The sequence below is a fragment of the Schistosoma mansoni genome, chromosome 7 (genome assembly GCF_000237925.1).
Source record: "Schistosoma mansoni strain Puerto Rico chromosome 7, complete genome".
In the NCBI taxonomy this organism is placed as follows: domain Eukaryota; kingdom Metazoa; phylum Platyhelminthes; class Trematoda; order Strigeidida; family Schistosomatidae; genus Schistosoma; species Schistosoma mansoni.
Window position 1 is genome coordinate 6,771,622 of NC_031501.1, and position 16,556 is coordinate 6,788,177.

Sequence of the window (16,556 nt, forward strand, 5' to 3'; positions counted from 1 at the left end):
TCTCTTCGGGATACAACAAACATTAATTTCATGAATAATTATTTTGGAATGAGATTTTTATTAACAACCTATGTTGGCAGTATAACTATAGAGAAATGAAGGGGATCATTAGATAGTTTATTCTTTAAAATTTGAAACTTATATAAAGTGGGTAGTTCACAGTCAGCATTTATGAGGTTGAACCTACTTATCTAGGTTCAATTAAACAAACAATTTATTCTGATACTCTCAGTATGAGAGTAGTTTTCAATGGATGTTGGTATTAGTTGGAGATTCATTGAAAAAATAGAATAGACTAAACACCTGTTTTTGTAGTATTAATCTTTTCAAATATTTGTCTAGATTTACCTTTCTATGATGTTAGGTGGTTGGAGATAGTTAACAAGAAACCCTAGATTTAGGTCTCATGCCATTTGGCACTCGTCAGCAAAGTCTACTTATAATATTGGGAGTACACATGCCTATTGATGGGGTCTACTTTTATCTGTCCATCAAAAAGGATTGTTTTTTTTAAATCTCGTAATCATTCTTCAAGAAGTTATATCTTAATACGACACTTTTAAAAGTGATTCAGTTGACATTAGAAATTTCGGCTACACTAGATACTATAAACGATAACGTTATGTAATTTACCTTCATCAGTAATACGGTAGCTTAAGCGACTGATAGATTGTTTACAGATAATTAATCACATTGTGTTTATTTCCAACTTTATCGCCTATAATTTCAGTATATTTAAAAGGTTACGGGATGACGAAAACAATGCTTTTCTAGATGTTGATTAGGTTTCAAAGACAGTATTATCGTATTATAAATACTACTGACAAAGACCAGAAGTAAACCCTTTTACCTCACGCATTTTACGTTGCTATTTTTATATTTTCAGTCTTGAATCCAACACTCGAGATCGTTTAAGTGCTCTTCAAGGTCGATTAAATGAAGTAGTTGATAAACTAGCTATCCAACTAACTGATCAGTTTGAAGCCGGGGTGCGCTCACATGCACGTGAATGTGGTAAACTTTTACAGAAGGTTAGTTGAGATGGCAGATTTTTTTTCATACAAATTACTCATTGTTTTATGAAACTACCCATTTTGTTTGAAAGACCACTCGATATATATTAGGTGGTTGGAGGTAGTCAAAATGAAACTTTGGTCTTAAGCTTCGCTTTAGTTGGTACTGGTCAACACGGAGTTACCGGGAAGTGGCGTTTCCTGATGAATTTGAACACACATAGTAAAGCGTTACCCTAGAACTGTTCGAGAAACCGCTCACTTCGTTTACAATAATTGATTGACCACTAAGTAGTGATCAATGTCGAGTTTGTCTACTCCTTCGACCAACATCAGAGGACTGGATAAATGTGACATCACTCGCAACTCAATAGTTGATCATGCATATGTACGTATATGAATATCACTGAAACTGAGTTCTTATTATTCTGATTGCCAATGCTTTAATCGAAGTTTAGTGTTTTATTGAAAAAGTTCTTCTAAACGTTGCTGATTATCAAGATTTCAAAATTTTGTTAGGTAGGTTTAGTCGGAATGATGAGAGAGCTAGTTTAGTGGATAATCTAGTTGAAGATTTCGACGGTGGCATTTTACACAATTTTCCATGGCATTAATTTTAATAGATATGAAGTAAAAATTTAGTTGATTCATTAAAAAAAGGTTTGTATTTTGGTCTATTCATTTGATGTTAGTTATAATTATTACAGGAAACTGAAGATTCATGATAATTGTAGGTTTAGATCAGACTTCAAAAGATTGCTTAAACTATGAAATATATCTAGTGGTAAGCGAAAAATTGCTCTGGAACAAAGTTAAAACAAATACGTATAGTTAAAAAAGCCAGAAGGAGAGAGAAAGAAAAGAAAAAGAACATAATTTTGGATGATCACAAAAAGTATGATAAACTTAGAAATATACTATTCTGGCTCAACTAATACAGACCCCATTTTGTATTTTCTCTGGTTAACATAAGATCAGGTTCAAAATAAGGTCAGGAGTGAACTAGATATAGACAATGTGAAATTACCACATGAAATTAATGACTAGAGTCTTAAATTATTTTGTAAAATATAGATTTCCTGGATTAAAAAACTGGTTGACGTAGCTTAAGATAATTGCTCTCTGTTCTCCTTGATGTTTGAGTTAAGTACGGTCATTTCCTTTTCAATTTACTTTTATTCATGTTTTATATTGAGATATTCTTTGTTATTGATTTCTCATCGCTGGGTGCATTACTACCATTACTTCTTTTTTTATCTTGGACAAGTTTCTTTCATTGTAACTGATTTGAAGTGTGATACCGTAGATTGGCACGGATTTGTGCTGAATTCTATGTTGTTCTTTAACGCCAACACTTCACTGAGTATACTGTATGTGTTGTTTAAAAAATGTTGCATTTATTTCGTTATTTTATTCATACTACTTAAAATCATTATTCAACAGCTCACTTTTTATATCTAATTGAACTGATTCATGAGTCAATTGAAGCTAGACAACTATCGGAAACCTGGGAGCACTGGACGGCCGTCTAGTCCTATTGTGGGACTCCTCAACAGTGTGCATCCACGTTCCCGCCTCGCGAGATTCAAACCCAGGATCTATTGGTCTGGCGCGCGCATCCGATGGTGTTAATGTCTAACTTCAATTAATCCACGAAATTGAGCGACACGTCCACCATTGTCCTGGGTTAGAGTCTGGAGTGGAGGGATCGTGGATGCGCGCTGCTGAGGAGTCACACAATAGGACGAAACTGACGTTCAGTGCTTTCAGGTTTTCTATGGTAGTCTAGCTTCGATTGACTCATGATCTCAACTATTAAAATTACTGTAATATCCACTAAAACCCCTCCTGATATTAAACTGATTCAATCGATCATCATTTTCCGGTTCAGTAATTGGAGTAAGCCTATAATGTATAACTGGGGTTATTCAGAAATCATAATTCTTATTTCTTCATGTTCTCATGTTTAACAGTTTTAAATGAGTCAATAATTTTTGTATTGGTATAAATGAATAATAGACCAATAGTTTGTCTTTTTTCTCAATTATCATTTCACTACTAATACTCATTTAAAGATAGTATTTTCGTTCTATTATTAAGTAATTTATCTATATGTGTCAGCTGAAAGCAATCACGTGATTGGTCAATAATCTATTGTAGATATATTCAACTACAATAAATATAAAAGATTGTTTCATGCATGAATCTGTTTTTACTTTTGTTCCATTCTGACTCCACTTGTTCACTATTCATTGTCGATTATATCTGGCTTTTGATTGTTGATCAGATAATTGAATCGAGTGTATGATGTAATCAAGTATTTTGATCTAATTATTTCATTGATCTACTGTTCCGTCCTATGTTTAGTCCTACTAATACACTTATCTATAATCGAGTGATTCTGTATTGTCTTGAATTGGAACCTCAATTTGCCTACTGTTGGTATAACATATTTGGCTATTGAAATATTTGTAACTGCGTTTGGTTTTTAGTCTGTATAATAGTAATAATAATACTCTTTTTTCTAACAGTGTAGACCATCGAATAGCTCGGATAATACAACTGGTCGTGGTGTCAGTAAAGAAGATGAAGCAAACGAATGCTTACAACCGCTAATGGATCATTTTGAAAGTATTTTATCTATACTAGCGAATGTCTGTGATAAAACTGTATTGAAAAGAATATTAAAGGTATGAATCATACAAAACGATGTCATTATTATTTTGTTGAATTGTGGTTTACAAAAATCATTATTATTATTAGCTCTATTCAATATTATACTTTTGGTACAATATAGAATTCTCAGCACAAAGTATTTCAACATGTTTACTTTTCTTAATTCTTCGTCGATCCTGACGATCAATATTGGGTTATCTCAAGTTAGAAGTCAACATTCCAATCAATCGACATTTGAATAATGCACATTCTTTTCGCTGCATATTGTCAGCAACCATGATATCTCTGATTGAGCCTTTGTAACTTGTACAGCGAAAGGTTGTACACATTTTAGAAACGCGCCTGAATAGGTTGTGCGATTAATAGACATAATGATGTATTAAAACAAACAAAATTAGATAACTTGTTGAAACATCTAGATAGCAGGAACAGTTAAGTCATAATAAAATTCTCGGGAAAATTCTGAGAATCCGAGGAAATGCTGAAAATATTCTATCCACTGCGTGTTTATCGGAAATTTCCTACCGACTTCTAGAAAATTGACAGATTATCACTGAATTATTACTAGAAACTTTTAAAATATCAACGTCACTCATGAACTCATAATATCCTTGTTTTCCGTACCTAAACTAACTTTTGATGTGAAGCTTCTTATCATTCGTTTAACCTTTTGTCTTCTGTTCAGGGCTGAAGTGTAAGAGATTACTAAGAAGCTAAGAAGTGGTTAGAAGTTGTTATCAAGCATTCATGTACCAGGTATATCAAATATGAATAACGAATATCACTGATAAGTGTGCTGTACTATGTAATGAGGATTTAAATTTGTTTTAGCGAGATTGTTAACAAATATCCCATTGTTAAACTCTAATTACACTGAATAAAATTTTTTTATTCCTATGTAAATCGTACTTTTCTTTATAAATAAGAATGATTCACTTCATTTTCGCTCGTTTTTCCTACATCATTCATCAGTTTTCCCCAAATAAATACATAGATAAATGTACACTTCTTAGGCTGTTTTTTTGACAATGTAAAGTTTGTATATACATACATGTTATATCAAACAGTATATCAGAATAGTTGCCAACTTTCTTGCTTAATTATTTGTGTTTATATTTCTAAATATTACTTTTCAAGCAATTATGGAGGATAACAATGTGTAATTTAGAAAAACTTGTTGTACTACCCACAGTTACTGATCAGAAACAGGTAATTAGATTCTTTCCACTTCATATTCTAATTTTTGTGTACGTTTTGTGTTGGTTGGATGTTACATAAATTTATGGTAATTTACTCTTAGAGTTGTCAAAAGAGAAATGATTACTTACTAGTTTCCTGATCCATAGATTGTGAGAAACATTTTAGTTTGGTGATACTCAGGAAAGAATTGATGATGTTCCGTTGGCATTCATCGTGCTTGAACAGATTTCTTGATATCATATTCAGTCACAAGTTAAGTGAGTACCAGTTATAGGTTGATGATAAAATGTAGAATGGACATTTTAATTTGTACGGGCCGTGCAGTGTGAATGTAGGTGGATCTCAATGTTCGTTTGCAGGCTAAAATTACACTCCAGCACCCATTGCCTCGAACTTGACTTAGTAGCTTGGGTAGGTAACACTTTGATGCTTGGAAGAGTGGTTACTGGATTCGAATCTAAGTGTAAACACCAAAGGTGAAATACAAGCATATCTGGTTATCACGTCTAAAACAAAACGAAACCCGTGCCTTCGATTACATTGTTAGCCACTATTCAAAATATGCTATGTTTTGATTTTTATAGACTTGTTGCTTTCATAACATTGAATGATTTTCAGTAACCAGTAAGAAATGAAAAATGGTTACTGCTGCTAGACGTTAAATTAAACTGGATGACAATTATCCATGACCGTTTTTTTTCAAAAAAGTGTAGTTTTCCCCTATCAGGAAAAATGTCGTTTTGAAGTTAGAAATTGTTCCCTTGTTTTATGTTTCCCTAAGCACTTCAAATTCGATAATGATTAGCTAGTAACCGATATTTATTCTTCAATAACAGAAAGAGATAAACTGAATTTATTGCCGCAATTTTCAGCGTTGACTGAAATCCATAGAACAAGATAACTGAAATTAAGCTCATACACTGAAGAAAAATTTGCAAGTTTGTAACAGGGACACCGAATAAAGTGTGCACAAATCATTTATTTAGACAAGGATGTATAGGTCACGACTTTGACAAGTGTATAGTCGGGTTTATCCAACAGCGTATCTTCTTCATTATCTCTTGCCCATAGTTTATCTTTATGATAGCACGTGAACAAAAGCATATTACATGTCTGGAATAGCACAGTCTATCATTTTACTGTTAACATTTAACTAATACTAAATATAATTGTGTTCCTCTTCCCTTAAGCTGGCTACGGGATTGCTTTTAAGCTCAAATACACCAGCGAAATTAATTGGCGGGGCACAAAGCCTATTAAGTCATGTTGGTAGTCAAGTTGTACAGGGGAAAATTTTATCTGTAAGTTAAATAAGTTTGTTTTTGTGAAATTACGGTCTTAAATTTTGAACAACATAGTTTATCGTTAGTTTAAAGAAAAAAAACTCCTGTTCAGTACTATTAACATTGAGTTATTCAGTAGAGATCAACATATCATGATATTTAATCCAAAAACAACAGTGGAATGTTAAAATGTTTCTTCTGAGATTAAATTATCTCTTGTACCCGAAAAGATCAACAAAACTAGGTTAAATTAATTCATAACAACTGAACTGTGTCCAATGAGATAGAGAACCCAAACAAAACTATCTGTTGTTGCAAACTCTGAAAATTTAATCTGTGAATGAAGAAGGAGAAGAATAGTTGTCTGTTGTATTTTGATTTCCACCTCAACTAACGATGCTCAATCCATGTATTTCAAAATTTTCGATAGTTTACATTGTTTGATATCCCTATCAATCTAAATGCTGTAATATTTGATGATTAAGTCAATTCGATCTTCATCCATACATTCACTCTCATGATTCACCTGTTAATCTACTTTTTTTAAAAAAAAAAAGACTGTTCAGTAAATATTTCATAGAATTAGTATTTAATAGAAGTATCTTCGAAACTTCTAGAAGGGTGAAAGATTACGTGTCATGTTTTTGTTTGGATAGTTACCTTCCTATGCTATATTTCGTATGCTTCAAAGACTTTCTAGACGATTTAGTTCACCTCAAATGGTATAAATACACACGATTTTCTGTTTGTACTTTAACACTGGAGTAAAGTTTCTTTCGGGACTTCGAACCTTTTCTCTTATGTTCAGGTTGTTGTTTATATTAAGTTTGGGATTACTAGAAGTGGATAGGAAATCCTCTCGAGAGCTTGATTGGAAGACTTAATAATAACATTTCCAACACATTTCACATTCGAATTTTAAGATCGTGTTGTCAAATGAACTTGTTACACAGTAGGATAAACACAAGGAAATATACAAAGTTAATCGGGAATCAAATACGAATAGAGTCAGATACGTTTTTTTGAAGATTCTTTATTCATTTATTCAAATGCGCTTTAATAAGTCAAGTCTAAATTCATTTGTCCATTTTTCAGTGTCCAAATCACTAGCTGAATGAAACAATTAAAGATTATGAGAACAGTTATTTAACATAAGTGGATCTACTGCATAGATTAAGTCTTCAATTATTTTGCTATTTAATTCACATATGAATCGAACACAATCAAATGTATTCATTCTTAATTTTTCTCTATATCTTACGTTTCAGTAGTGATAGATCTTTCTCCTGCCACCGATACGAGTGGTTTTACGACCTAACAGATTCTTGTTTAGTGGATTTTTTTCTGTACCTCTTTCTCTCCCCCTCTCTTACACATTGGTGTGGTGTGGAGCATATAAACCTTCTCTCACACATTAAAACTCTTCACTAACCTCATTTCTATGTCACCAGCTTAATTTCATTGAATCTTGAGTGCGCTATTTTTAACAAGAATATTATGTATGAATATATATATTGATGTGCATAAAATTGTTTTCTGATGTGTATACACAGACATTCAATTCCTTCAATTTTTGTGTTTAGCGTAACTACAAAATTCACATGAATAAAAGTGTGTTTTGAGGGAGATGTTGAAGGATATTGTTTGTTAGGATTCAACCATATGATCTATTGAAATCATGAACCGATCATGGTAAAACCATCTTTGACAACGTAGAATCACTGGACTCCCTCTTCGTCCTAGTGTTGGACCCCTCAGCATTGAGCATCCACGATCCCTCATGTGGCGATCGGATCCAGGTTTTTTGGTCTCGCGCGCGGAGGCTTTGACTCTAAACATGATCTACCATGAATTACACGTTTTAGATAGTTCAGCTTTCATTAATTTTGAATAGGTGAAAGCAATTGATATGTAACTTGAATTTATATTGTATTGTAGGAAACAACACGTGAACCTGAGAAAGGTCTTACACCATATCAATGTGAATTACTTGGCATTTGCTTGAATAACAATTCGTGTATATTTTCATGCTGGTGGACGTGGTGTGAAACGTTCGTTTCTTGATAGGAGTCAAGAACTACATAGTTTACGACAAGTATTAGCACTATATTCTCAGGCTACAGATGAATTACTTCGAGATTTTATAGCTACACAAACTTCACAAGGTAATCATTTGTTTCATACAGACAAAATATTTTTACTTATAATGAATGAAAGGCTATTTTAAACTGAATTGTTCGTTGTACTATAGCTACATTAATTATCAGAAGGGGTTTTTGTGGAGATTTAGTATTTTTCATAGTAAAAAGCATGAGTCAATTGAAGCTAGACCACCATGGAAAACCTGGAAACACTGGACGGCCGTTTCGTCCTATTATGGGACTCCTCAGCAGTGCGCATCCACGAACCCGCTCTCGCGAGCGATACTCGAACCCAGGACCTACCAGTCTCAAGCCGAAGCCCTTAACCGATAGACCACTGAGCTGGCATCCAACGGTGTTAATGTCTGACTTCAACTGATCCACGAAGTTGAGCAACCATTCACCAATTGTCTTCAGTGAGTTCCTATCTCACAACAGACGTGGTTTTGAACTCCACTGGTCACTACTCAGTGGTCTATCGGTTAAGGGCTTCGGCTTGAGACTGGTAGGTCCTGGGTTCGAGTATCGCTCGCGAGAGCGGGTTCGTGGATGCGCACTGCTGAGGAGTCCCATAATAGGACGAAACGGCCGTCCAGTGTTTCCAGGTTTTCCATGGTGGTCTAGCTTCAATTGACTCGTGCTTTCTGCTACATTAATCGTTTACTTTAGTTCAGATTTTGAAATTAGCACTTGTATAATTAAAATGAATATCTACAAAATCTATTTTTATGACCAACCTTCTAATTCATACCAGGATGATTGGTGAGACTCACCGATTTTTCACGTTTCTTGAAGATCTTACATTTAGCTGATGAATACCAATTAACACAACAACAACATCCAGGGTTTCTTGCTTATGAACTCCAAGTTCTTAACATCAAAATGATTTTTATTATGTATAGTTTCTTCTGCGATAAGAAATTTCAGTAATTATAAAGTGGATTCAGCTGTTAACCCATTCAAAATGTTTCATGGTCAACTTTCTCGTACCTGAGTAGTGTTTTTTCAATTACATAGTCATGTTGTCAACTGAACAGGAGAAACAAGTCTACTTTTAAAAAAAACATTTGATTTTCTGGTTCGGACATTTCTTTGGATTTCAAACCAGTGACTAGAATATCTGCTAAACTGAAAACGCACTCATTTGTTTATGAACTGGACTTGTAAGAGCTCCCTGAAGTTTCGATTGAGATTAGACGACAAATGGAATTGAACCATGTTGAGGATGAGCAGAACACCCATAGGTAGAATTGAATAATAGTTGCTCAACTTCACAGATTAACTTAGGTAGTAAACTACAGGTCGTGGAAGTTCATTACTAAAGAATCTCAACGTGAGAGTATTTCAGATACTCTCGATTTATTCAACCTTTTGTATAAACCATTTTCAGGTTGAACAAGCTTAATAAATCACACATCCTAATGAGTTAAATTTATTATTGCATTTTAAAAAGAATATAGAAAAAACGGAAACGATTTAGATTCTCTTATTTTATTGTATTTTCTAAATTATTATTATTTACTAAAGATTATCTGGCCAATGAGGAGCCAGTTGGTTACTTAACACTTCAAGTAGAAATTTTCAAACACCCTGGTACCGGTGAATATAAAGTAAATGTGAAAAGTAAGTCAAGTCAATTATCACTGTATTTATCATTCTCTTGATGAGTGATAGTTTAGTGAACGAAGACTCAAGTGGGGAAAACCAACTTATAAATTAATGTGAAAGTACAGTGTCTTGATAAAATATGAAAACAATACATTTAATACTTCATTTGCAAATCTTCCATCAATTGTCTCTTAAAAACATCATCATCCCTTCGTTGTTGTTTTTATTACAATTACTCACTGTATACATTACTGTTCTTTTCAATGCGATCTTCTCAATTTTCTGCTGGTATGCATTCTACTTCTGATTTATGCTACATACCACATGTGTAAACAATAAGTAACATATAGTGGCTACTGAATTAAACCTGGTATCAGTCACTGTTGTACTGTGCCAATTAAAATGAAACAGAAAAATTTATTTGTATATGAGTTTGAATGTAAACAGTTTTTTTGAATATATAATGGCGGGTCATGTTTCTTCGCAACTCTATTCCTAGTCATATTAGCAAACATCAGCCTAGAATAGTACATAGTAGTACACAGTAGTATATCATTTGATTATTTGTATTGCTTTTGTTAACGAAAGATAAAATCATTTACAAAAATATCTGGAAAAGGAACTAATTGTGAGGGAAACAATCAGTATTGATCGAAGCAAACAACCAAGTGAAATTTAATCAGAATTAGAAAATGGTTAAAGTATTCTTTTTTCATAGTTTGAGGCACATAGAAATATAATCAAAGACTCATTTAGATTCAAATTACTCAACAAAATATTATTAACTTGAAGCAAAAAAGATCAGAAAGGAAAACTTAGAAAACGCATTTAAAAATAATCATACTTGTCTTTACAAACACTTACTTACTTACGCCTGTTACTCCTCGTGGAGGAGCATAGGCCGCTCACAAGCATTCTCCATCCAACTCTGTCTTGGGAAATATTTACAAACACCGCTAGCTTTTAATTCATTTTTCAAGTTTTTGAGATATTTATAGTTCCTAATATCGTTTACCATCCTACCCCTGGTCAGTATCTGTAAATATATTCATTATTCGAATAGTGTTAGATAGACTATGAGATCTAAATTTCCCCAAATTTATAAGGATATATGACGGGAGATCTTTTTAATGAAATTCCATCACAAAATGTCATCAGTCACAAAGTTTGTTGTCAGCAAATCTGTAGCGAAACTCTTTCGTTACAAGGTATTGTTGGGCATACAACCCAGTCTCTTAACTTATCAAGCATTTAAACTTCCAGTAGACCCCAGGAGGTATCCAGGAGGCGTTAGAGTTTACTGTAGGAAATCTAAATGTATCACTTCTATAAGACACTAATAGTTTTAATTTATAATATTCCAAGTAGTTAATGGTAAACTCTATGTCCAAACATAGAAATGGATCAACATAAAACTCAGTATACACACAGACTAATAGTAAGATATTGGAGAAATAAATAAAAAAACTTGTCACAGCCAACCATAAATCTATTTCGTTAGTTTATTGTATTCTTCGAAATGCCGACGGGAATATTGAAGCTCTCTGATACTCTTACAAAACTTCATACATAATATATACACATATATTTTATTAATTGGAGATAGGCACGCAAATGAAATGACGTCTTTCGAAAATTTCTAATAAAGCTTATTTTCTTAAGGTTTTTATACAACGTCTCTAATACAATGACACATTGGTATAACGTAAGCATTAAAAGATTTACTGTTTGTCACAAGATAGTACGACCAGTGTAGGTATAGGTTTAGCATAAATACATTGACATTATATGTGGATAATAGGTTTGATAGATTAGATAGATCACTTAAAGTGTATCATATAATAGACGCATACACAATATCTGATCAACAGTTGATTAGACTAGACAATAGTTTATTAACATAAAGTATAATAAATCACTTAGTAGAAGTCTTGAATAAGAGTTAGATGTTAAATATTTCATTTTGTCAAGATAAATGGATACATCCGTCTTCTATAACTAGGTAATCATGGCTCACTAGTACATGACACATTGACAAACGAAATGCACATATCAGAAGGGGTTTCGTGGAGATCTCAGTATTTTCATAGTTGAAAGCATAAGTCAATTGAAGCTAGACCACCAAGGAAAAATTGGAGGCACTGGACGATCGTTTCGTCCTATTGTGGGACTACTCAGCAGTGCGCATCCACGATCTCGAACCCAGGACCTACCAGTCTCGCGCCAGAGCACTTAACCGATAGACCACTGAGCCGGCATCCGATGGTGTTTATGTCTAACTCTAACCAATCCACGAAGTTGGGCAACCGTCCACCAATTGTCTTCGCTGAGTTCCTATCCCACAACAGACGTGGTTGAACTCCACTAGTCACTGGCTTCTCACTAGATCATGGATGCGCTCTGCTGAGGAGTCCCACAATAGGACGAAACGGTCGTCCAGTGCTTCCAGGTTTTTGATGATGATCTAACTTCAATTAACTCATGCTTTCAACTATGGAAATGCACATAATTGTCAGATTAACCCAGTTGGATTCACATTATTAACTACAACATTAGAGATATTGATGATTTTATTCACATTTTACTCTCAAAAATTCTGAACAGTTCAGAGATGACGGTGAAAAACGTTTCACCAGGAGCAATTTTCTTCAAACATCTATTAATATACATATATAGGTGTATGAGGGTTGAAGAGATTTTTTAAATTTATTGAGATTATGAACCGATTTAACTTAGATAACCATTGAGAACCTGAAAGTACTATCTCGTCCTATTATGAACATATTCAGTAGGCAGTGAGTATTCATAATTGCGCCATAGAATCCAATTGAACAATTCAACAAAAAGACTATATTTTGAGCATTATCCATGTGATGAAAAGTAGGAGAGTTAAGTGTTAATGTGTTATAAATCTTTTTTTTGGAATTAACTGAATATCAAATTAAAAATAAAATAAAAATCAATGTTTTAATTATCACAAAAGTGAAAGGTTCTTTTACTTGTGAACTACTTGTAATTATAATTTGGAATCTCAATGTATGTCACATGATGTATGCATTTATTGGACTTACCTTGATGATATCCTCGTTAAATGAGCAGTAATGTGAACTTTATGATTTGACTAGATTTATTATTATTGGCTGTTTACCTACAATTAAGATCATGAATAATGCAATTATAACTTTCTAAGTTATACATTAATTAGGAATAATATATATTTGTAAAATCTCAGCGAATGAATTTGTAGTAAATCCAACGTTTCGCCTGGCAATCTGGTCCAATGTTTGATGTTTGATTATAATTCCTTGAAAAAGCTTGGACCAGATTGCCAGGTGAAACATTGTATTTACTTCAAATTCATTCGCTTAGATTATACAAATATATTATTCCCATTTAATGTCTTACATCAACTCGGCACCCAAATACTGTGAAACTATTCACTCTAATTTAGATGAAAGTTCTTAAATATTTATAAGTTATACTCATCAACAAGTAGGGTTATGGTGAAAACCAGGGAAAACCTGACTGTTATTTCGTCATAGTTTGTGATTTTTCAACTGTGAGGTTCTCAGAAACCCACCTTCAGTATAAGCAACAACCTTCGGGTCTCAAGACAAACACTCTACCGTAAGAACTAATGGATTGGGGCCGGATTATACAATTACAACTTCAGTCAGTTTGTGACATATATGGACGATCTGATGAATAATTGTTCGCCGTAAAACCTGAAAGTCTTGAGTTTACTATATGATGAAGTCTTGCGTTTACCTAATTCAGAAGTCCCAAACTTGGGCCAAATAGCTATGGAGTACTTCCGAGTTGTTGATTGCACCTAAAATGATATCTGCAATGAGTACAATTTACAAACTAAACCAACCTCTATAAGACTCCTATAACTAAATTACAACGTTTATCAACTTGGTCTCCTATACAACCGTTGAATAAAAGAGCTTAAATTGGTCATAATTTAATAAGCAGTGTAGTCATACGAGTTGTCACTAAACACAATTGAACATAGATTCAGTGTAATCACTTTTATTTCATAGTGCCCACAGAATAGATTAGTTATTATTATGGGAAATTAAGTTTCATTTTGAGAATGGCTACCAATGCTGAATTTCGTCAGATTAATCGGCACACTGTAACGTGATAGACAGAATTGTCATAACTAAAGACTATACCAACAAAACATAGTCATTACTCAGTGATTGGTCAGCGTATTTAACTGTATATTAATAACATGAATTAATTAGCCTTAAGTGAATAATCCGTAATTGTTTTATTGAATGTCTATCCTTATTAGGTCTTCTTAAAAACTGTTAATTTTAGAAGGAATAAACCGGATAAGCATTGGAAAATATCGAATATTGGAATGGTTATTTTATTTCATCCATTTAACACTTGTCAAGAATACGTCATTAAGATCTTAAAAAAAGTTGGTCTACAGCAGTGGTGATTCTTCAAATAATAAAGTGACAGTTAACTTAATGTTTTGTTAATCATTGAGTCACACAGTATCACCTGTAAACATCTAACAAAACCTGAATGTGAATGGGATGAAAATCCCCAAATGACTAGATTAAATACATGTACTAGTATTAGATGTTCAACAGTTATACACTTTTAAATACGCAATATCAATACTTGTATACATATATATTTTTTTTAGTTCATACAGCTTCAGATTTGAATTGGTCTCTTGCCACTGGAATGTTTAGGCCATTTGTAGAAGTTTATATTTTTGGACCGTTATTATCTGATCGTAAACGTAAAGCTGCTACAAAATCGAAATCAGTCACTACAATGCCCATTTATCATGAAACATTTGTATTGTAAGTATCGTTTGTTTTCATATTTAATTAGGCTTGATATTGCATCTTAAAATTATTACAGTTAAATGATATGCATCATTTCTTGTGTGTATATGTTGATACTTGACTACTTAAAGATTTGAAATAAAGTTAAGCTTATTTGATTAAGTTAGTGAAGATAAACCCATTATTAAGGTAGAACGAATACATATAGTATGTCTGATAAATACTGGAGATGAGGTCATTTACTTTGGTAGTCTTCATAGTTCTCTCCGTAACACATGACCCATAGCAAGAAAACAGTTATTTTCAATATGTTAATTTATATATAAAGTAGAGCTTAAAACTCTATAATGTTAGTTGTGGAGATTATTCAAGGTATTCCGGGCATAAAATAAAAGAATTATATGAGAACATAAAGTTGAGTAGTTAATATTATAAGAGTTACTGTCATTTAAATTCAACTCATTTTACCTAACGTCTTCAAGCATAGATGACAACTAGTTTGCCCGCTACATACATAAAGTTCACATCTCTTGGCATGACTCGATTTATATTGTCCAAGCATTTACCTGCATTTATGACTTAATTGATAGAATGTTTGTAGTGTCATTTGAGTTCCTTTTTACTGTACATATTTTTATATCTTAATATATGTTTCCATTTTGGTGGTGTTGTGTTCTTTGAACTAGATAATTTAATTGTAGGGCTATCAGTGTCATTCTGGACAATAATTTCTGTACCTACTCAATGTAAAAGTGGGTTTTCAGTTTTTTCCGAAAGCATTGTGCCAGCTTATTCTGATGATCTTAAAGTGGGTGTTAAAAATATTGTTCAGAATACTAATGAAAGCTTCACGATTAAATCTTCTACCTTGGAGAATACAATATCACTAAATACATCCACCTAAGATCAAAATCTTACACTTAATATATTTCGTATTTTATATTTTCGTATCATTCACAGTTTCTTATCTAATCAAAGTGATCCTGAATGGTATGAATTACATTTATCTGTAAAAGATTATTGTTTTGGACGAACTGATCGTCTTGTTGGTGTTACAGTATTATCTTTATCTAGAGCATTAAATCTTGGTGCAACTCCAATTCGACTTCCATTAGGACGACGTTTACATTTTACAGAAACTGGATGGACAGTATTACGTGTACTTTCACAACGTGTTAATACAGATGATGTAGCTCGAGAGTTTGTTCGTGCTAAATCGGAATATCGTGCTCCAACAGAGAATGATAATACTGGATTATTAACACAACAAAATGGAGAATAATAATTATTATTTTATTAATATATATTTAAAAGATATCATTGATATATATTTTTTCATGAGCTAAAATGGTCATAAATCAGGAACAAATTTATTTATTTATTATTCACAATAATCCACAGGGAGAAAGAGAGAGAGAGAGAGAAGGGGGGGAGTGATATATAATACGAAGTTACCAATATATTATTATTTTTTGGATGATTTGCTTAGTTCTTTCTCTTTAAGTACACTTCAAACAATTTCCAAGAGATTCTCATTTACATACATACATATATATACAAGTATGGATAAACAGATTGTAATATCTCAGCGCCTATTTTCTATGAACTTAACTATTATTTATATACTAATAAGCTGAGTTACAAAATACTCTGTATTATTATTATTCGCCGCGTGCATAAAACATTTTTTTATAAATATACACAGAGAGAGAGAGAGAGAGAGAAAGAGAGATTTGACAAAATCAATAATTTGTAATGGATAACTCATATACTTATCTACATATATGGAGTTAAAAGTGATAATCTATGTACACAAAT

General features: G+C 32.8%; 1 protein-coding gene across 1 annotated transcript in view; it reads left to right on the plus strand.

Annotated features, from left to right (window-relative positions):
• Smp_134590 (putative unc-13 (munc13)) overlaps window positions 1-16,020 on the plus strand; it is a gene marked incomplete at both ends in the record, with an annotated part of 112,000 nt that extends 95,980 nt beyond the window's left edge. The window contains 7 exons of the mRNA XM_018798726.1: window positions 887-1,031; window positions 3,545-3,703; window positions 4,827-4,898; window positions 8,111-8,227; window positions 9,858-9,936; window positions 14,591-14,753; window positions 15,699-16,020. Coding sequence (XP_018653639.1) covers window positions 887-1,031; window positions 3,545-3,703; window positions 4,827-4,898; window positions 8,111-8,227; window positions 9,858-9,936; window positions 14,591-14,753; window positions 15,699-16,020 — 1,057 coding nt within the window. The remainder of the gene's footprint in view (window positions 1-886; window positions 1,032-3,544; window positions 3,704-4,826; window positions 4,899-8,110; window positions 8,228-9,857; window positions 9,937-14,590; window positions 14,754-15,698) is intronic.
• Window positions 16,021-16,556: the final 536 nt, after the last annotated feature.